At 41.3% G+C, this 21,457-nt stretch overlaps 1 protein-coding gene across 1 annotated transcript; it reads right to left on the reverse strand.

Moving 5' to 3' along the window:
• Window positions 1–204: 204 nt before the first annotated feature.
• On the reverse strand, window positions 205–19,510 carry LOC103002529 (Fc receptor-like protein 1). Its single transcript, XM_007172015.2, has 11 exons — window positions 19,480–19,510; window positions 15,339–15,359; window positions 12,794–13,063; window positions 5,394–5,681; window positions 4,972–5,250; window positions 4,509–4,625; window positions 3,430–3,457; window positions 2,125–2,207; window positions 1,827–1,898; window positions 1,223–1,254; window positions 205–276 (listed from the first exon to the last, which is right to left on the reverse strand). The coding sequence occupies exons 1-11, from the start codon at window positions 19,508–19,510 to the stop codon at window positions 205–207; spliced, it is 1,293 nt and encodes a 430-aa protein (XP_007172077.2).
• Window positions 19,511–21,457: the final 1,947 nt, after the last annotated feature.

Below are 21,457 nucleotides of genomic sequence, written 5' to 3' on the forward strand. Positions count from 1 at the left end.
CTGAGTTCATGTTGGTTCTCCTGGGCGATCTCTTCAAAGCTTGAGCCAACTTCACTTCACAGTAGATGCAGGAATAATCTCATGGAGGAAAGCACCTGGATGAGGTGTACTGGAACGCTGATTCTCCCAGGATCTCTGAAGGACACATTAGTTCGGAGGTATGGGGTTGTGCATGGTTTCCCAAGAGCAGAATCTTCTATAACTTTACATAACATCTTCATAGTCCACATCTGTAAGATCCGCCTTCTTCAGCCTAGAATAGATGGCTGAGGAGTTCTAAGAGCAAAGGTACATGGATAGAACCTGAGCAGGGAAGACAAGTCGAACATGTTTCCCACAGGTCCTCTTCCCCAGTCCTCTTTCAGTCAGCCAGGATGCACCCTATCATGGTGCACCGCTCAAGACAAAACTTGGAGCCTCTTGGAAGACTGTGGTCCTAGGCCACCATTTTCAAAGGGCCTGCGTCCCACTGTTGGGCTACTGAGATGCTCCTGATGAGCTGCAAACTGACCCATACAAAGCCTTCTCTCATTTTTATGAGTCATTGTTAGGCTGTTCCACGGACTATAATTTTTCAAGGATGTCAGAATTTTGTATTCATAAACTAAATTTAGCCTGTTACTGGAGTTTATCAAGGACTTGAACTCTGTCCTGAGATATTTGTCTGCCACACCACACTAGACTCAAATACAAAGCACTTACTCTATTTGCACACATGCAGAGTTGGAATTTACGCAATTTTCTGAAAGCATTTTTGTATCATCAGTGAAGTCTTGAATTGATCAAGGTTTAGAAATTACTGATATTTTAATGACAAAAATCACTTAGGTTAGCTTTATTCAATATTAATTTAGTTTTTGACATGTTGTTTGGTTAACCTTATAGCACAAAATGATGTATGTATGGTTCAACAGTATTTCAGGATAAAGATTTTCAAATCTATAGAATTTTTAGACTAAGCATGCACTACAGTTTAGCTACAAACCTTCCATATGTCCATTGCTAAAAAAAGTATACGTGAGCCTCTAAAATTACCTTGTACAATGACACTTTACTGTTATAATCAAATGTTCTTATCCCTGTGGTGTGAGGAGATAAGGTAGGAGATAGACCATGAGATATCTTGTTTTTCCTAAGTGGCCATAATTTTAAAAATTTGAGAGCCTGTCCCCAGAAGAAAGAGAGAAAGACCATGGAGGAAAGAACAGGGATTCTAACTCACCTTATCCCCAGTATGCATCCCAGCGGGTTCTTCTGTGGAGACAAACATATGTGAGATTCCATTTAAAGTTCTTCATTAAATTAGTGTTAATAAAGGTTTCTTTCTCTCCTGTCTATTTCCCATGGACTTACTTCCATTAATATTTTTCTGTCTCGCTTTTCTGCCTATCACAAATATGACTCCTTACTGTACAGAGGAAAACTAGCACCTGGGGGGAGTGAGGGTCCGCCAGCCCCTCCTGGCATTTGTACCTCTCAGCATTTCTGTGCCCACCAAGTACGGGATGGGACAACAGCCACAACTAAGCAGCTGTATTGGGGTGCTACAGGGAGTCCATAGCTGGTACCGTCTCCAATGCTGCCATTTGACTGGGGAGTGAGATACACAGGAGGCCAAGTTAGCATCAGCATTGGGCTCTACTCAAGACACCTTCCAGACCAAAGGCCAATCTTCATATAAGGCACAGCAATGCTCATAGTCAGCTCCAAGAGCAGAAGCAGCAGCGCCAAAGAACAGAGCCATGTTGCCATACACGGTCACTGATTATCCTCCCGGTTCCAGGAAAGACGAAAGTCAGAGACAAATTCACTCCCTCATGTCTCACCTGCTGCTGGTTGCTGTTCCTGCTGCACACAATACACCAAAGAATAAACCTCATCCCCACTTACAACATTCACTGAAAGAGAAAAAAGGAGGCATCGTGACATGACACAGTCCCTTCTTCCTGCCATTTAACTCACTCCATACCTACCACCTATCACAGCCATGAAGATAGATGAGTCATTTATTTGTAGAGGTGGCTGGGACACAGCAGGGTCGGATTTGGTTAATAGACATCACCTTATTGCTTCTTCCCCAGCTTGCTCTGCCTACTTTGGCCCAGGTCATTTGGGAAGCCTCACCATTTTCATAGTCAGGGTGTAGTTGCTCTGGGGCTTGTGAGTTGAGGTAGGTGGATTCTTGGGGTACAGGGCTGGGAAGGCTCCTGCAAACACAGAAACACATGCTATCTATCTGGGATAGCATCCTGGATGTCCCAGACATAACTATCTGGGATTATGAGTAAAACATTGAAGGAGAGAAGCCTGTTACAAAGTGTCCTGAATAGAATGCTAATTTATGGGGAAATCAGCAATTAGCACAGCTGTCTGGTACAAGCCACAGCTCTATACTTACACTGAGCAAGGCATTGCAGAGTATCACTGGAGTATATATTCCACAAGTGTAAGGTTCTTATTTGACAGCTTACTGTGGTATTGCCCACACCCAGAATAGTGCCATTCACATCATAAGTGCTCAGTAAATATTGAATGAAAAAATATTGATTCACCCAAGATGGAAACCGGTTGCTAGGCAAAACAAGCAGCTTGAGGAAGGGAAAGAAGAAAATACTCTTGCATGTGCATGTATCACTGAAAAAGTGCTATTCTGATTTGGAAAAAAATCTGTTTTTTTATTGGCAAAAATAATAACACAGTATAAAATGTATCAACTAAACACTGATATCCCCCGATGAAAGTATTTAAAAAATCTTTTCCTCTTCTAACCAACAAGGACCTATCATATAGCACAGGAAACAATACTCAATATTTTGTAATAACCTATAAGGGAAAAGAATCTGAAAAAGAATATATAACTAAATCATTGTGTTGTACACCTGAAACTAACATGACATTGTAAATCAACTATACTTCAATAAAATAAAATCAAAAATAAATTTTAAAAAACCTTTTCCTCTTCTAATCTTCTAAGGAACTTCATCAACAATTTTTCAGTATGTTTATTACTTATTCTCTGGCCTGCATTATGGAAATGTGTGTATATCTTAACTACTCTAGGATACTTAAAACTCTCAAGATCTCTCCATATTTTCATGCTTTCTAGCACTCAACAAAATGACTTACAGACTCTCAGATATTGGTTGATTGAATAAATGCACGAAACTGGTCAATATAATAGAACTGTCTTATTCTGCACATTTAGTGACGGAGATAAATTAGGAAAAATGATGAAACGATTTAAATTAATTAGTTAATATATAAAAGAAGAGGAATAGCAAATGAAGTTATCAGTGGAAGAACTCTGGAGTAGTAGTTTTGGATATGACAAAATATGGAAAAAAGCTCATGAGAGAGAACAATTCAAAAAATTGTTTGAAATAGATTTTTCTACATTAACTGTGCACACAGAGAAAGCAGAGGTCTCACCTGAGTGGATCCCCGGCTGAACGACTTCCTGCAAGTCAAACAAATGAACATACATGTCAATGAAGGAACTCTCTTTCTCAGTGCTTTCATACAGCCCTTGTGCAGGGAATGTGCCTTGTTTCAGGATGCCCATTGCAAGATGTCACTGTGTGCTCAGAGGACATCCTGGTAATTATTTGGGCAGATCCTTCATATTGCAGATGAAGAGATTTAGGTCCAGAATAGTTAAGCGAGCTTCCCAAAGATGGTTAATACAAGACTTGGACTTGAGCCCAAGGCTCTGTACCTGCACACCTATAACATTTTTTGGTTTTGGTTTTAGAACCATACGACCTAATCCTATCATGACAAAAGGCACTGCCATAGACACAGTATAGTTGGGGTGACGTCTCCAAAGATGCCCCAAAAGCTTGGAATTTAAGTAAGAATCTCACATTGTCCTCTTTTGCCCCATCTCCAGCTTGCTCAATGGAGAACAGGAGACCAAGATTAAACATACAAATAAATAGGTAATAATCAATTGTAATAACGTGTGAAGTTATTGGTACTCTGAGGAAGAATAATAGAAGAGAATTGTAAGCTGTGTGGCCAGGTGAAGCCTCTTGGAGGAAATGACATTTAAGCTGAAAAGTGAGAAACACTCAGCAAAAAGCATATGTGTGGATGTGTGGGTAAATATTTCAGGGAGAAGAAAAACCATGTGACAGTATTCTAAGGCAAATAAGAATTAGTGCAATGACTTTACCTGGGAGATTGTCAGTATAGCTGGAACTGCTAACTGTATTTCTCTTCTAAGTGGCTGATTAGTTATTTTAAGTAGTTACATTTTTGTATAAAAATTAAACCACAAAAGTACAAGGTATCAGTTTAACCTCAATTGATAATACATGGGGATGAAGGGCTTTACTAAAAACTTGCAGTACTTTAATAGGTGCCATCCCATGTGCTGGGGCAGATCTACAGGTAAGGTGGCTAATGGGATATATTCATCCTTATTAGTATATATGTCACAAATCTTGCCTTATTTCAGTGAGAACAAAGGTCACAGTAACAAAATACCAATCTCTATAAATACAAACCTATTTTTCTCTTGAGCCAGCAGCAAAATAATAGGGCCATAGTGGTGGGACCAGAGATGCCAAGCAGCACCTCCATGACTCTTGAAGTAAGAACTTCTTTTCTGTCCTCCGTAGGCACTGAAGGGAGAGACCTGTACATGAGCTGCCAAGGAGAAGGGCTTGGGTTTGGAGAGCAGATATCTTGAGTGTGGGTTGAGGCAAGGTCTGCTCTTCCTGGGGGAGGTGGGGAGGTAGGACTTACTTATGCACCTAGGGATTTGCAGCTTATCACATTGATGAGAGAAGAGAGGCACCAGCTTTGATGTCCCCCATGCCCCCTCAGATACATCTCCCAGGACAGGACTACCCATAGAAGCCTCATCTTTGGTAGCACACCACCAGAAACTTTGTGGGATCAGCAAAACTCTCCCAGAATGCTGAGAAACAAACATTGACCGAAGTAGTTCCACAGCGTGAGCTATACCTATGATATTGAGTGGTACCACCTCACTGCGCTGGGCCACCAGGCCATTGTTGGCCTCACAGTAGTAGTTTCCAGAATGTTCTGCAGTCAGAGAGAGGTTGAAAGACACTCCTCCTCCAGAGGGAGCTGAGCTGCTCCCCAGGGCGACATCCTCATGATAAAACTGGTACAGGATCGGGGCAGAGCCTCTCCAGACCTCGCAGTGAAGCTCCATCACGTCCCCCACCACAGCCTGGGCCCCGGGAGCCCTGAGGGTGAGGACAGGGTGAGACACTGGAACTGAGAGAGATAGTAGACTGTCAGAGGGGGTCTCTGATGATGACAGACTCACAATCCCTGCCCACAGAGGTGCAGCGCCAGTTCACTTCCTCAGGGTGCCCCAGGGGAACATGCTGGCTGAGCAGAAAGGCAGTGGAACTTACTTCTGACAGTGATGTTCACCAGCTCACTGAGCCTGGGGCCATAGCCATTGTCAGCCGCACAGTAATATTGCTCAGAGTCACTCTCCCTCACCACAGGGATCTCAAACGTCGCCGTCAGTGAACGCTGGGTCTTCGTTTCCAGGTTTAAACCCAGGACCCCTTTGTACCAGAAGAAGGTGATATCTCCTGTGCCCCCAGTGACCAAGCAGACAAGAACCAGCTTTTCCCCCTCCATCAGGTATCCACCGGGAGGTTGTATCTCCAAGTTCACATTACTGATGGGGACTCCTACATGAACACAAGATGACACAGGAAGGCCCTGAGTAGGGAGGGTTTCAGGGACAGGGTAGGTGCGACAGTCCTGAAAGCAAAGGCCTCCGGTGAAGTCAACAGCTTATATTATTTAAAGGTGGGGCAGGGAGCTAGTGGGCAGAGGGGGTCCTGCTGATTTGGAATTGGCATTGGTTGGGTTGATGGTGTTAGGGTAAGAAAGACACCATAATATTCCCATGGAGGCTACAGTGTCTTCTCCCTGCCTAAGACAGTGTGATTCCCAGAACCATGATCTCTCAAACTCCCATTTTTCAAGGCACAATAGTGTAATGGCTACAAGTCTAGGTTACAAATCAAACTGCCTGGGTTTGAATGTTGGTTCCAACTCTTCTTGTGCATGCTTGGTCAAATTACTTAACTTCTCTGAGACTCAATTTCCCATCTGGAAAATGGAGAAGATAATGACAGTTATCTCCTACAGTTGTGATGCTTCAATTGAACAACATGTGGGTCAGATTGGTTCAAGATGACAGAGTAGAAGGACATACACACTGACTCTCTCTTGCGAGAGCACTGGGATCACAACTAACTGCTGAACAATCATTGACAGGAACACACTGGAACTCACTAAAAGAAATACCCCACATCCAAAGACAAAGGAGAAGCCACAGTGAGATGGTAGGAGGGGCATAATCACAATGAAATCAAATCCCATAACTGCTGCGTGGGTGACTCACAAACTGGAGAACAATTATACCACAGAAGTCCACCCACTGGAGTGAAGGTTCTGAGCTCCACATCAGGCTTCCCAACCTGGGGTTCTGGCAACAGGAGGAGGAATTCCCAGAGAATCAGACTTTCAAGACTAGTGGGATTTGATTGCAGGACTTTGACAGGACTGGGGGAAAAAGAGACTCCACTCTTGGAGGGCACACACAAAGTAGTGTGCTCATCAGGACCCAGGGGAAGGAGCAGTGACCCCATAGGAGACTGAACCAGACCTATATGCTAGTGTTGGAGGGTATCTTGCAGAGGCAGGGGGTGGCTGTGGCTCACTGCGGGGACAAGGACACTGGCAGCAGAAGGTCTGGGAAGTATTCCTTGGCCTGAGCTCTCCCAGAGTCCGCCATTAGCCTCACCAAATACCCTGTAGCCTCCAGTGCTGGGTCGCCTCAGGCCAAACAACCAACGGGGAGGGAACTCAGCCCCACCCATCAGCAGACAAGTGGATTAAACTTTTACTGAGCTCTGCCCACCAGAGCAACACCCAGCTCTACCGACCACCAGTCCCTCCCATCAGGGAGCTTGCACAAGCCTCTTAGATAGCCTCATCCAGCAGACAGCAGAAGCAAGAAGAACTACAATCTTACAGCCTGTGGAACAAAAACCACATTCACAGAAAGATAGACAAAATGAAAAGGCAGAGGGCTATGTACCAGATGAAGGAACAAGATAAAACCCCAGAAAAACAACTAAATGAAGTGGAGATAGGCAAACGTCCAGAAAAAGAATTCAGAATAACGATAGTGAAGATGATCCAGGACCTCAGAAAAAGAATGGAGGCAAAGATCGAGAAGATGCAAGAAATGTTTAACAAAGACCTAGAAGAATTAAAAAACAAACACCTAGAAGAATTAAAGAACAAACAAACAGAGATGAATAATAAAATAACTGAAATGAAAAACACACTAGAAGGAATCAATAGCAGAATAACTGAGGCAGAAGAATGGATAAGTGACCTGGAAGACAGAATGGTGGAATTCACTGCTGTGGAACAGAATAAAGAAAAAGAATGAAAAGAAATGAAGACAGCCTAAGAGACCTCTCGACAACATTTAATGCACCAAAATTCACATTATAGGGGTACCAGAAGAAGAAGAGAGAGAGAAAATATTTGAAGAGATTATAGGCGAAAACTTCCCTAACATGGGAAAGGAAATAGCCACCTATGTCCAAGAAGTGCAGAGAGTCCCAGGCAGGATAAACCCAAGGAGAAACACGCTGAGACACATAGTAATCACACTGACAAAAATTAAAGACAAAGAAAAATTATTAAAAGCAACAAGGGAAAAATGACAAATAACATATAAGGGAATTCCCATAAGGTTAACTGCTGATTTCGTAGCAGAAACTCTACAAGCCAGAAGGGAGTGGCATGACATATTTAAAGTGATGAAAGGGAAGAACCTACAACCAAGATTACTCTACCCAGGAAGGATCTCATTCAGATTCGACGGAGAAATCAAAAGCTTTACAGACAAGAAAGACCTAAGAGAATTCAGCACCACCAAACCAGCTCTACAACAAATGCTAAAGGAACTTCTCTAAGTGGGAAACACAAGAGAATAAAAGAATCTACAAAAACAAACCCAAAACAATTAAGAAAATGGTAATAGGAATATACATATCGATAATTACCTTAAATGTGAATGGATTAAAAGCTCCAAACAAAAGACACAGGCTCACTGAATGGACACAAAAACAAGACCCATATATATGCTGTCTACAAGAGACCCACTTCAGACCTAGGCACACATACAGACTGAAAGTGAGGGGATGGAAAAAGATATTCCATGCAAATGGAAATCAAAAGAAAGCTGGAGTAACAATACTCATATCAGATAAAATAGACTTTAAAATAAAGAATGTTACAAGAGACAAGGAATGACACTACATAATGATCAAAGGATCAATACAAGAAGAAGATATAACAATTATAAATATATATGCACCCAACATAGGAGCACCTCAATACATAAGGCAACTGCTAGCATCTATAAAAGAGGAAATCGACAGTAATACAATAATAGTGGGGGACTTTAATACCTCACTTACACCAATGGACAGATCATCCAGAGAGAAAATTAATGAGGAAACACAAGCTTTAAATGACACAATAGACCAGATAGATTTAATTGATATTTATAGGACATTCCATCCCAAAACAGCAGATTACATCTTCTTCTCAAGTGCACATGGAACATTCTCCAGGATAGTTCACATCTTGGGTCACAAGTCAAGCCTCAGTAAATTTAAGAAAATTGAAATCACATCAAGCATCTTTTCCAACCACAATGCTATGAGATTAGAAATAAATTACAGGGAAAGAAAACGTAGAAAACACAAACACATGGAGGCTAAGCAATACGTTACTAAATAACCAAGAGATCACTGAAGAAAACAAAGAGGAAATGAAAAAATACCTAGAGACAAATGATAACAAAAACAAGATGATCCAAAACCTAGGGGATACAGCAAAAGCAGTTCTAAGAGTGGAGTGCATAGCAGTACAATCCTACCTCAAGAAACAAGAAAAATCTCAAACAATCTAAACTTACACCTAAAGGAACTAGAGAAAGAAGAAGAAACAAAACCCAAAGTTAGTAGAAGGAAAGAAATCATAAAGATTTAAAGATCAGAGCAGAAATAAATAAAATAGAAACAAAGATCAATAAAACTAAAAGCTGGTTCTTTGAGAAGATAAACAAAATTGATAAACATTTAACCAATAAGAATAAGATTAGAAATGAAATAATTTCTAATAATTAATAAGATTAGAAATGAAAAAGAAGTTACAATGGACACCACAGAAATACAAGGGATCATAAGAGACTACTACAAGCAACTCTATGCCAATAAAATGGACAACTTGGAAGAAATGGACAAATTCTTAGAAAAGTGTAACCTTCCAAGACTGAACCAGGAAGAAATAGAAAATATGAACAGACCAATCACAAGTAATGAAATTGAAACTGTGATTAAAAATCTTCCAACAAACAAAAGTCCAGGACCAGATGGCTTCACAGGTGAATTTTATCAAACATTTAGAGAAGAGCTAATACTCACCCTTCTCAAACTCTTACAAAAAAATTACAGAGGAAGGAACACTCCCAAATTCATTCTACAAGGCCACCATCACCCTGATACCAAAACCAAAGACACTACAAAAAAAGAAAATTACAGACCAATATCACTGATGAGTATAGGTGCAAAAGTTCTCAACAAAATACTAGCAAACAGAATCCAACAACACATTAAAAGCATCATACACCATGATCAAGTGGAATTCATCCCAGGGATGCAAGGATTCTTCAATATATGCAGATCACTCAATGTGATACACCATATTAACAAATTGAAGGGGGAAAACCATATGATCATCTCAATAGATGAAGAAAAAGCTTTTGACAAAATTCAACACCTATATATGATAAAAACTCTCCAGAAAGTGGGCATACAGGGGACCTACCTCAACATAATAAAAGCCATATACAGCAAACCCACAGCAAACATCATTCTCAATGGTGAAAAACTGAAAGCATTTCCTCTAAGATCAGGAACAAGACAAGGATGTCCACTCTCACCACTATTATTCCACATAGTTTTTGAAGTCCTAGCCACGGCAATCAGAGAAGCAAAAGAAATAAAAGGAATACAAATTGGAAAAGAAGATGTAAAACTGTCACTGTTTGCAGATGACATGATACTATACATAGAGACTCCTAAAGATGTCACCAGAAAACTACTAGAGTTAATGAATGAATTTGGTAAAGTTGCAGGATACAAAATTAATGCACAGAAATCTCTTGCTCTCTATACACTAACAATGAAAGTTCAGAAAGAAAAATTAAGGAAACAACTCCATTTACCATTGCAACAAAAAGAATAAAATACCTAGGAATAAACCTACCTAAGGAGGTAAAAAAACCTGTACTCAGAAAACTGTAAGACATTGATGAAAGAAATCAAAGATGACACAAACAGATGGAGAGATATACCATGTTCTTGTATTGGAAGAATCAATATTGTGAAAATGACTATACTACCCAAAGCAATCTACAGATACAATGCAATCCCTATCAAATTACCAATGGCATTTTTTACAGAACTAGAACAAAATATCTTAAAATTTGTATGGAGACACAAAAGATCCCAAATAGCCAAAACAATCTTGAGGGAAAAAAACGGAGATGGAGGAATCAGACTCCCTGACTTCAGACTATACTGCAAGCCTACAGTAATCAAGACAATATAGTACTGGCACAAAAACCCAAATATAGATCAATGGAAGAGGACAGAAAGCCCAGAGATAAACCCATACACCTACGGTCAACTAATCTATGACAAAGGAGGCAAGGATATACAATGGAGAAAAGACAGTCTCTTCAATAAGTGGTGCTAGGAAAACTGGACAGCTACATGTAAAAGAATGAAATTAGAACACTTCCTAACACCATACACAAAGATAAACTCAAAATGGATTAAAGACCTAAATGTAAGACCAGACACTAAAACTCTTAGAGGAAAACATAGGAAAAACACTCTTTGACATAAATCACAGCAAGATCTTTTTTGACCCACCTCCTAGAGTAATGGAAATAAAAACTAAAATAAACAAATGGGACCTAATGAAACTTCAAAGCTTTTGCACAGCAAAGGAACCTGTAAACAAGACAAAAAGACAACCTTCAGAATGTGAGAAAATATTTGCAAATGAATCAATGGACAAAGGATTAATCTCCAAAATATATAAACAGCTCATGCACCTCAATATTAGGAAAAACAAACAACCTAATCAAAAAATGGGCAGAAGACCTAAATAGACATTTCTCCAAAGAAGGCATGTCCAAGAGGGAAAATCTGCTCAACATTACTAATTATTAGAGAAATGCAAATCAAAACTACAATGAGGTATCACCTCACACTGGTTAGAATGGGCATCTTCAGAAAATCTACAAACAACAAATGCTGGAGAGGGTGTGGAGAAAAGGGAACCCTCTTGCACTGTTGGTGGGAATGTAAATTGATACAGCCACTATGGAGAACAGTATGGAGGTTCCTGAAAAAACTAAAAATAGAATTACCATATGACCCAGCAATCCCACTACTGGGCATATACCCAGAGAAAACCATAATTCAAAAAGACACATGCACCCCTATATTCACTGAAGCACTATTTACAATAGCCAGGTCATGGAAACAACCTAAATGCCCATTGACAGACTAGTGGATAAAGAAGATGTGGTACATGTATACAGTGGAATATTAGCCATAAAAAGGACCGAAATTGGTTCATTTGTAGAGACATGGATGGACCTAGAGACTATCATACAGAGTGAAATAAGTCAGAAAGAGAAAAACAAATATCGTATATTAACGCATATATGTGGAACCTAGAAAAATGGTAGAGATGAACCAGTTTGCAAGGCAGAAATTGAGACACAGATGTAGAGAATAAATGTATGGACACCAAGGGGGGAAAGTGGGGGTGGGGGAGAGGGGGGTTGGTGAGATGAATTGGGAGATTGGGATTAACCTGTATACACTAATATGTATAAAATAGATAACTAATAAGAACCTGCTGTATAAAAAATGAAATAAAATAAAATAAAATAAAATAAAATAAAAACAACATGTGTGAATCACTAGAACAGGGCCTATGGCATATGAACTGTCCAGAGGCTTTTTGTCGTGGTCCAGGTTCACGGAGTTGAGTTTTGAGGAAGTCTGGGAAAGCCCAGCTTTCGGAAGGTATTAGCAATTGCTTTATGGTATCATGGCTACATCTTTGTCTGAGAGTGGGAGAGGATGTCAGAAACGTCAACCATGTTATACGGAATAACATGGTTCAGAATCACAAAACACCCTCATTCCTTTTTACCTTTCAAAATCAGACCTCAGCTTCTCTTCCATAAGCCCTTCCCCCATAGCCTTTCCCTCAAAGCCTCCTCTTACCACCTCAGTCAGATTTCTCCCTTCTTTGTAGTTTCTATCTATTAATAGTCGACCTTTACGACACCACCACACATTTCACCCTAGTTGTTTAGGATGCCAGTTAAGCATCAGCTTCTCATAGTCAGGGACAATATATTATGCAGCTATTTCCTCCACACCCTCCCGCACAGTGATGACACACAGTAAAGGCTTCCTAAAACTTCTTTTGTTTGCTTGAATGCGAATAGCAAGGATAAGGGAAGACCCCTTAAGAACTCTGATAATCAAAAGCTCAGGTACATGTGTCAAAGAGCAACCATGCATGCAGGGGCAGAACACAACAGTCAGGGAAGACCAGCCTCGTACCTCTGCCCTTCTCAGCCCAGCCCAGCAGAGGCCCCACCGGAACTCACCGTGTACTTGGATCTGGACTCTGCGGCTCCATTTGACTCTGAGTGGTGTTGTCTTTGCTTGACACCAGTAGGACCCTGAGTCTTCCCTCCACACAGCAGGAATCCAGAGCTCTGGGATGCTGTCCCAGTCCAGCCCTAGGGGCCTGCCATCTTTGTAGAAGCGGAACTGGAGCTGAACATCTAACTTCTGTGGAGGGGGCTGGGTCTTACAGGCCAGGGTCATTGAATTCCCCTCTATGGGCTGAGAGGGGCTGACTATCAGGAACAGCTCTAGAGGGAAGAGTTAAACACATATTCTAGGGCAATGGGGTTCAGAGATCCTGATGGGTGGCACTTTGTGTTCTCAGCATTTGCTCTCAGCAAGACTCAAAGGTCCAGCTCATTGGACATGCAGACCACTTCTCACATTACCGCCCTGCCCCGACATGGCGCATGGGCTTTCAGCTGCTCATCCCCAGCACCTCCTGCCCCTGTGCAGCACCACTTCCTTCTACAAGGCAACCCTTACCTTTGACTTGGTTATTACTCTTTGAAGTTTCTATCCATGAACTGAAAACACTTTTGGAGACAATGCAGGGATACTGATGACTGTCACTAGAGTTGGCATTGGAGATGGTGAAGCTTGAAGTTTTAGGAAAATATATTTCATTCATCCTTGTTATAAGCCATATTGGTCATTTTCTTCTGTTCCCATTCCCCTGATGTCTCAGACCCACGCTATCTCTTTCAGAGATAGAATATGAGACATGGAGAATCAGTCTGGGGAATACTCAGAGGAACTCTATTTCTTCTGTACTGTTTCTGTCCTGCCCCTTTTATTGCTATTCCTAATGGAAGGAAGAGGCATGCATTTGCCTAGAAATACCCTGCATCCATACATCCACATGGCCCAGATCCCTTGATCTGGGACCTCTATACAAACCCCTATAGAAAGCATGTATCCCTTTTTGGCCATAGGGGTTCTTTTCCAGATGAATTAAAGACAGTAAAGTTGTGTTCTGCTTTCATCTCATCTCCTTATCTATCCCAGTTGCAGCAGCCCATGAAACATCGAAAGCCCTGATTGCTTTGCTCTCAGGGCATTTGTTTATCCAACCTTCAGAGCCTTTGTTCTTTGGGAAGTTTTAAGAGTATTCCTAAGAAAAGCCTCTTTGTCTCCTCATCAGATGAAAATGCTAAGTGTTCTAGATCACTGAGGGGTGATTCCTAGTCCAGTATCTATAATCTCCAAGCCTTTCGACTGGAATGCTTTACCCTAGGACTTTTAAAAATTCAGTTCAACTGTGGTACCAAAATGTTTGCCCTGTGCTGAGGCCTGGAATACCCTGTGCATTAATCACTTTCTCTCCTTGGAAAACTGTAGTCGCCAGAGGACTGAGGAGCAGCACAGCTTTGGGAGCATAGCAGAAAAAGCAATAAAAAAGGCATCTAGGCACCTGAAACCCACTCTTTTGAATGGGTCTGGGGTGGGGATGGACTAGGACACTGGACAGGGCAGTTTGCACGGGTCCAGAGCTCAGTCTTGCAGCTTGGAGCTTGTTTCAGAAAATTCTCAGGCACAGAGACTACCTGGCAAATTCCTGGTGGCAGAAACGTTGTTTCTTCATCCTGGATGTGGCTTTGGATTTTTGCTTAGGCTACGACTGGTCAGGCACATTTACAGAGTAAAAGCGGAGCCAAGCACAAGGCATCATGGAATTAACAAAAGGCATGAGTTAGACTTGGACAAACATCAGGTGAGGAAACCAGAAGCCTGAGTTGGTTCTGAGTATCTCTTGTCATAGGAATTCCAAACCCTGTGTTCCTAGTTGCACATGCAGCCTGTGTTGAAGTAGCAGGATAATCTCTTTTAACCCTGTGCTTATTATTTTAAGCACAAGACAGCAGTCCTCATATATATTAGATTTAAACATACTTTAGTGGAAGATTTCTTCTGGGGGAAAATTTCCTCCTCTCCTCATCTGGTACAAGGAAGACTGAATCAGGAGCAAACTAATGAAGTAAGTTTGCATAAAGCAGAATCTGAGAGAGAAAATGCACCGGGGTAACAGTTGTGACTGCAGAGCAGGGCCGAAAACAGGAAGAAGGCAGCAGTCTACAGTTTGTACGTGGCCCACGCATTGACTGTAATGTTGTTCTCCGTGGAGGCGTGACTTTGGCATTTTTTTCCAACACTTCTGGTGGAGTACCCAGCTGGGAGTACACAGGGGCTTTGGAGCCCTTCTGCCAGAGGGCAGAGATTCTTCTATAACATCAACCTTCAGCACCCCCTGACTTCCTTGTGCAAACAGCATTACCCTCCCTAAGCTGGGACGTCCCAGAAAAAAAAGATTGTGGTCTTGAGAAGGTCAGAGCAAGACCTGCTCCATCAGCTGAGCATGTACACGTCACGTGCAGAGACTGGTGTGAACACAAGCAACCTGGGCCCAAGGGGGCCGCTGTCATCTGTATACCGGATATCAAACAGCCATCCACAGGCCTCCTGCACTGGCTCAAGTGACAAGATACCCACAGACCGTGAAGAAGAAAAGGAAGTGCAACTCACCAGTTGGTTCACAGAGTGGAGCTGGGAGAGAATTTAGCAGAGATCAGTACAGGGCAGCAAATCCCAAACATACCCAAAGTTTAACTCCCACAAGGGCTTTCCCAACAACGCACCCTCCTTCTTTTGTGCCCTTCCTCTCTTTTTTCTCTCTTTCCCTCTCTTTTCCCCTTCCTGTCTTCTTATTTTCTCCCCCTTCCCTACCTTGCTTCCTTCCTCCTTTCTCTCTGTTCCTTTCCCCACATTCCACATCAATCACCTGCCTACAAAACGACACAGAGTTCTGTTTTATGATTGTAATTTCCAATAACTTCTCTCACCTGTGGTTATGAGATGGTGCCTTTGTTGTATAACTACTTAGCCGCTCCCTTCCTCAAGCCCATCATCCTCATTCCATCTCTCAAAAGTCTGATGATCCAGCTTGAGACTTGCTGACTCATGGTAACAGCGGTCAGGCAAGGAGAGTGGACAGGCTTATGCTCAAAACATGATGCCCCTTTATTTAACAACTTCAGGGCAGAGGAGGCTTAGGTCCAGAGAAGGACTTCAGATTTCTCCAAAGATTCTCTCTTATCCCAAGGATTTGACCATAATATTGTGGCATAATGGTCAAGAACAGAAAATTCTGGGGAAAACACAGCCTTTGAAGCCAGATGACATAGACTTGAATCCTGGCTCTTCCTCTTACAAGCTGTGTGACTCTGGGAAAAATGCTTTACCTCTCTGTGCTTTAGTTTTCTGTAAAATGGAGATAATAATAGACCTACCTCACATAGTTTTGTGAAGATTAAATGAGTTGATATCCACAAAATGCTTAGAAGAATGCCTGAAATTTATCTAGCATTTAATAAATATTATCTCACTATTATTATCTATTTTAGTTCAGTTTGGTCTGAGATACCTACTGTTTATATTAAATGTTTATTTGAATAATCAGTTCCTCGGGAAGGAGAAGGGAATCAATGAGGGCTAGCATGAAAATCACATTTTATTTATTCATCAATACCACAAATAATTTTGAGTGCCTACTATATGCCAGGCATTATACATCACACTTAGGTTGCAGGAATGAACATGAATGACAATCTTTTCTGTCAAGGAATTTACATTATAGTGGGAGAGAGCCAATCAAAAAAATATATATGTAACATGATTTTAGAGAATGGTCAGTGCTATAAGAAAAATACAGTAGAAAAATAAGTTACAGAGTATCTTGGGATGGTCTTGACTATTTAGATAGATATCAATTGAGTAGAAACATGAATGAAATTAGAGAGCAGGCCTTCTGAATATTTGGGAAAGAGCATTCCTGGCAGAGAAACAGCAAGCGTAAAGACCTTGAGAAGGAATGAGCTTGTCCAAGGAAGAATGAGAAGGCAGGTGCACTGGGAACTGACTAGGTGAGGGGAACAGCGGTTGATACTGGTGTGTGAGAAGTAAGCAGGGGTCAGTCACAGAAGGCTTTGTGGGCTTGGTAATAGCTTTGGATTTTGTTCATGGTGTAATAGAGAGCGATGGACAGTTCTGACTTAATTTGCATTTGTAGACTCATTCTTCCACTGTAGAAAGAACAGACTACAGACATGCAAGAGTAGCAGGGGGAACATTAGTGGGAGGTTAGTCTGGAAGAGTGAGGATGGTGGCTCAGGCTAGGCAGTATTGGTGCTGTGAAGGGGACAGATCTCAGTATAAATTCAGAAGTAGAATCAATGGGAATTACTTATGGATTAGATATAAAGTGTCAAAGACAGAGAGGAATTAAGTATAAGTCCTAGATTTTTGGCCATAGCAACCAGAAGAATGGTGGTGACATTTACAAAATGGAGAAATGGTGGGGAGAAATAGGTTAAGTCCTAGGTGATGGTGACTCATGTGGAAGATCAAAGGATCTGTTAGGACATGTTGAGTTTAAAATGCATATTAGACAGTTGAATGGCAGTTGAATATATGAAAGGTGTTCAAAGGTGGGATCGAAGTTGGATAAATAAGCTTGATTTTAAGCTGTTTAAGCTTAAAATGACTAAAGTGTAAAACTTAGGGAATGAGTATGGATGGAGAAGAGAAGTCTACGTACCAATCTTGAGAAACTCAAACATTTCAAAGTCAGTAAAGAAGCAGGTATTAAGTTAGAAAGAACACCAGCAGAATACGGTATTTAGAAGCCAAGTGGAAAAGTATTTCCAGGAGAGGGAATGATCAACTTATGTCAAATACCCCTGAGATGCTGAATAAAATGAGAAATAAAAATTGAATCCTGGGTGAGGCAACATAGGGGTGGTTGATGATATTAACAAGAGCAGTTTCAGTGGAGTGGTGAGGACAAAGATTGATTGAAATGGATTCAATAAAGGATAAGGAAGAACTATAAGGACCTAAAACAGTAGCAGTTTCCAGGGGTTAGGAATGAGGGAGGAGTTGACTCTAAAGGGATTGAGGGCATGAAGGAATTTTTGAAGTGATGGAAATCTTCTGTATTTTGATCCTGGTGGTAGTCATATGATGCTAAATCTTTGTCAAAAATCATAGACATTGCACCAAAAAAGTGTATCTTACTGTAATGTAAATTAAAAATGAATTTTAAAAAGAAAGGATGGGAGGAGATCAAGTAACGATAATGACTCACTGAAAACTATAAAAGGATGTGCAGAATGGTGAAGCAAATGGAGGTCACATTTCTATTATTTTAAGATAGAAGACATTATGGCATATTTGTATACTTATAGGAATAATCCAGGATGGAGAAATATTTTGATGATGGAGCAAGGGAGTCTGGGACCCAATGCACAAGTGGAGAGTCCTGTCTTCAATTCGGATGAGGGAAAATATATCCATAATAGGGAGAGAAAAGGCAGAGTATGTAAATGCAGAGGTGGGCAGGTTGATAGATACAGCCGTATAAAGATGAGGAAATTGTCTTTCGATTGCTTTTATTTTTCTCAGGTTATAAACTAAGAGTAAGAAGAGAAAAGTTTGAGGAGAAAGGAGTGGGTATGAAGAAGTGGTCATCAAGAATGGAAGAGCATTGGGGCTTCCCTGGTGGCGCAGTGGTTGAGAATCTGCCTGCCAATGCAGGGGACACGGGTTCGAGCCCTGGTCTGGGAAGATCCCACATGCTGCGGAGCAACTGGGCCCGTGAGCCACAACTACTGAGCCTCTGCGTCTGGAGCCTGTGCTCCGCGACAAGAGAGGCCGCGATAGTGAGAGGCCCACGCACCGCAATGAAGAGTGGCCCCCGCTCGCCACAACTAGAGAAAGCCCTCGCACAGAAGCGAAGACCCAACACAGCCAAAAATAAATAAATTAAAAAAAAAAAAAAAAAAAGAGAATGGAAGAGCATTGACTCTGAAAGAATAGGAGGATTGCATGGCACCTGAGATTGGTGGTCCTACATTTAAAGGAAGATAAGTCAGCAGGATTGTACCTTTTGTTTAGAGTCAAATTCAGCTGCTTAGGCACAGGTGTGAAGCATGCAGAAAAGTGTGTTAGTCAGGAAAGTGCTATGGGGAAGAGGGATGAAGGTACATCCAAGGGAGTATTGTGATAAACTACAGAATCTAAGTATTGTGAGAAGTAAGGACATGGGGTGCAGTAATTTGACAGTGGAAAAGTAAGTCTGGGTAGGGGAAGGCTTGTTGAATATGGAGCATTAGAGAAAGTGAGCTGGAAATACAATGTAGACAGGTAGGGCGGTGGGTGCTGAAGTCAAAGATTTTGGAAGTGGGACAGTTGTTGGTAATGATAAGTTCTAGGGTTTGATGGTAGAAATGGGGAAGTTAAGGAAGGATATAGGAAAATCATGTTAATGATAAGAAGGGCAAGGAACTGAGAGGCCAATTTGTTGTTTGAATTATCTTTGTGGCTATCGAAACCACCAAGAACCAAGTCAGAATCAAAAGTGGAAAGAAAGACAGAAAGTGAACACTTCCTATGAGATAAAAACTAAAACGACAGTTTTCTTCCAAAATCTGGCTTTCCAGTATCTATGACTTTCTGCCCAACTCCAAGCCCTCAGCGGGAAGTAAAGCTCTGAGTATGCCTGACCATTGCCCAGCAGAAACTTAGTCCTGAGAAGTCCCAATGCTCTTCAGGAAGCTGGGCGCCAGGGAATGGAATCCCATACCCTTTTCTGGGTCGTCCTACTCACCACAGATCAACAGCAAGAGCCTCAGCAGCATGAGGACCAGGTCGGGGTACTGGAACTGGAGGTGCTCTCTCATCGAAAAAAGAATTCACCTTAGAATCAGGAGGCAGTGGCTTGTCAGAGGTTTGAGGAAGTCGGGATCAGAAGTCACACAATCGAAAGCACACATTTACAGAAATAAAAAAAGGAACAAGAGCCTTCTGATGGCCAATCTCTATTTCCTCAGCTCTGGAGGCCAAGAAAATTAAAAATAATCCTGTTTATAGTTTGGTTCTATTTCCAAAATGTGAAGAGAATGCATATTAATACATCAGCTCCTTCTTCAAGAACACAGGTAGCTCAAAGGAAGTTTCCCAAAGGCAGTTTCTGACTTTGATGAGCATCTCATCAGGCAGTGGTCCTGCTGAAATTCAAATGGCATGTCTGTCATCTTTGATAAAGATGTCTCCTCGACCATATCTAATCAGCACATCCTTTTGTCTCACAGCAGCCTCTATCGTAGTCACGCTATGCACAAGTGCCAGTAAGGCGGGGACCGATGGGCTGTCACCCAGGTTATGTGTAATGTCTGACAGTTGTTGCACAGGATGATTTTTAGGGTCAAGCTATCCATAAAATACTAGCTGGCATATTTAAACTTTCACAGTGTACCAATAAGTGAGCATGAAACAGCTGAAAAATAAAATCATGGGAAATTACAATCTGGGCAACAATTATAAGTGAAATACAGGAAACAGCCATATGCAAATTATCTTCTGGGCATTTGGGGTCAGTTCGCCATTATCACTAACCCTGGCACTTGTAATATTGTTCCCCTCCTCACCCAAAATCAGGATATTTATAATCTCTTCCATTTCTTCCTTTAGCACCTTGTGGCTACAAGTTCTCCACACTTGAAGCCTGTATTTAATTCAGATTGTGGATTAGAGGGGAATAAGACATCTTAATTTTCAACATTTCTTGAATCTTTGAGTATCTAGGCATAAGAATGTGTAGAAGCTGAGATATTAGGGACCTGGGAAGATGCTTTTCAGTAATGACTTCCAAGTCCAGGTATCGAGTCCAAAGAGGAAGACTGAGAAAAGAAACAAATGGTCTTGTAATAACCTAAATGGGAGAAGAATTTGAAAAAGAATAGATATATGTTTATGTATAACTGAATCACTTTGAAACTAACACAACATTGTAAATCAACTATAGTTCAATATAAAATAAAAACTTTAAAAAAGAAAGAAACAAATGGTCAGTGATGTACAAAGCCGGAGGGAAGAGGGAGCAATGTTGGGGACCAGACTAAAGACCCCTAGGAAATTGCCAAAAACAGGAAAAGTGTGCCACAGCTTTGTTGATTGACTTGGGAAAGCCTGTGTGGGGATGAGTTTGCCTGGTTTAAAGTTTCAGGGCCAAGGCATACAACTCAATGAGAAATGTGGAACCCTCTAAACTCAGAGTGTAAGGGTATGTTTCTGCATACACTGTGCTGTTTAACACCTTTTCCTGTTCTCATGTGTGTGCCTTCACAATTTCTTCAGATTAAAATATCTGTCTCCTCCTTCTCCATAGGTTTAAAGACTGCATTATTTATCAAGTTCTCACACTTTTATTTTTATAACATTAATACATACATATATACCAAGAAATGGAACACGCCTTTAAGTTATACAATACTATAATGAAATGGAAAACCATGAACCCACTCACAAAGATTCTAGTGAAGTAAATGGGGATAAGAGCTGATTCAGGAGGTGGTAAGTGAAAGGGTGCACCACTAGAAAGGAGAGGAATGTGAAATCCTCTGGGGGAAATCACTGGGGCTCCAACATCAGGATACGAATTTACACAAGAAGATGCTTCTATTGGGAAATCAGCACCTTTTGCTCCATGGAGCAGTGATGAGGACACAGAGGTGATCTGAACTCAAATGCAATAGTTTGGAGAGTGAAGTAACATAGCACAATGCAGAGAAAAGATCTACAATGCT

The sequence above is a fragment of the Balaenoptera acutorostrata genome, chromosome 1 (assembly GCF_949987535.1).
Source record: "Balaenoptera acutorostrata chromosome 1, mBalAcu1.1, whole genome shotgun sequence".
Lineage (NCBI taxonomy): Eukaryota > Metazoa > Chordata > Mammalia > Artiodactyla > Balaenopteridae > Balaenoptera > Balaenoptera acutorostrata.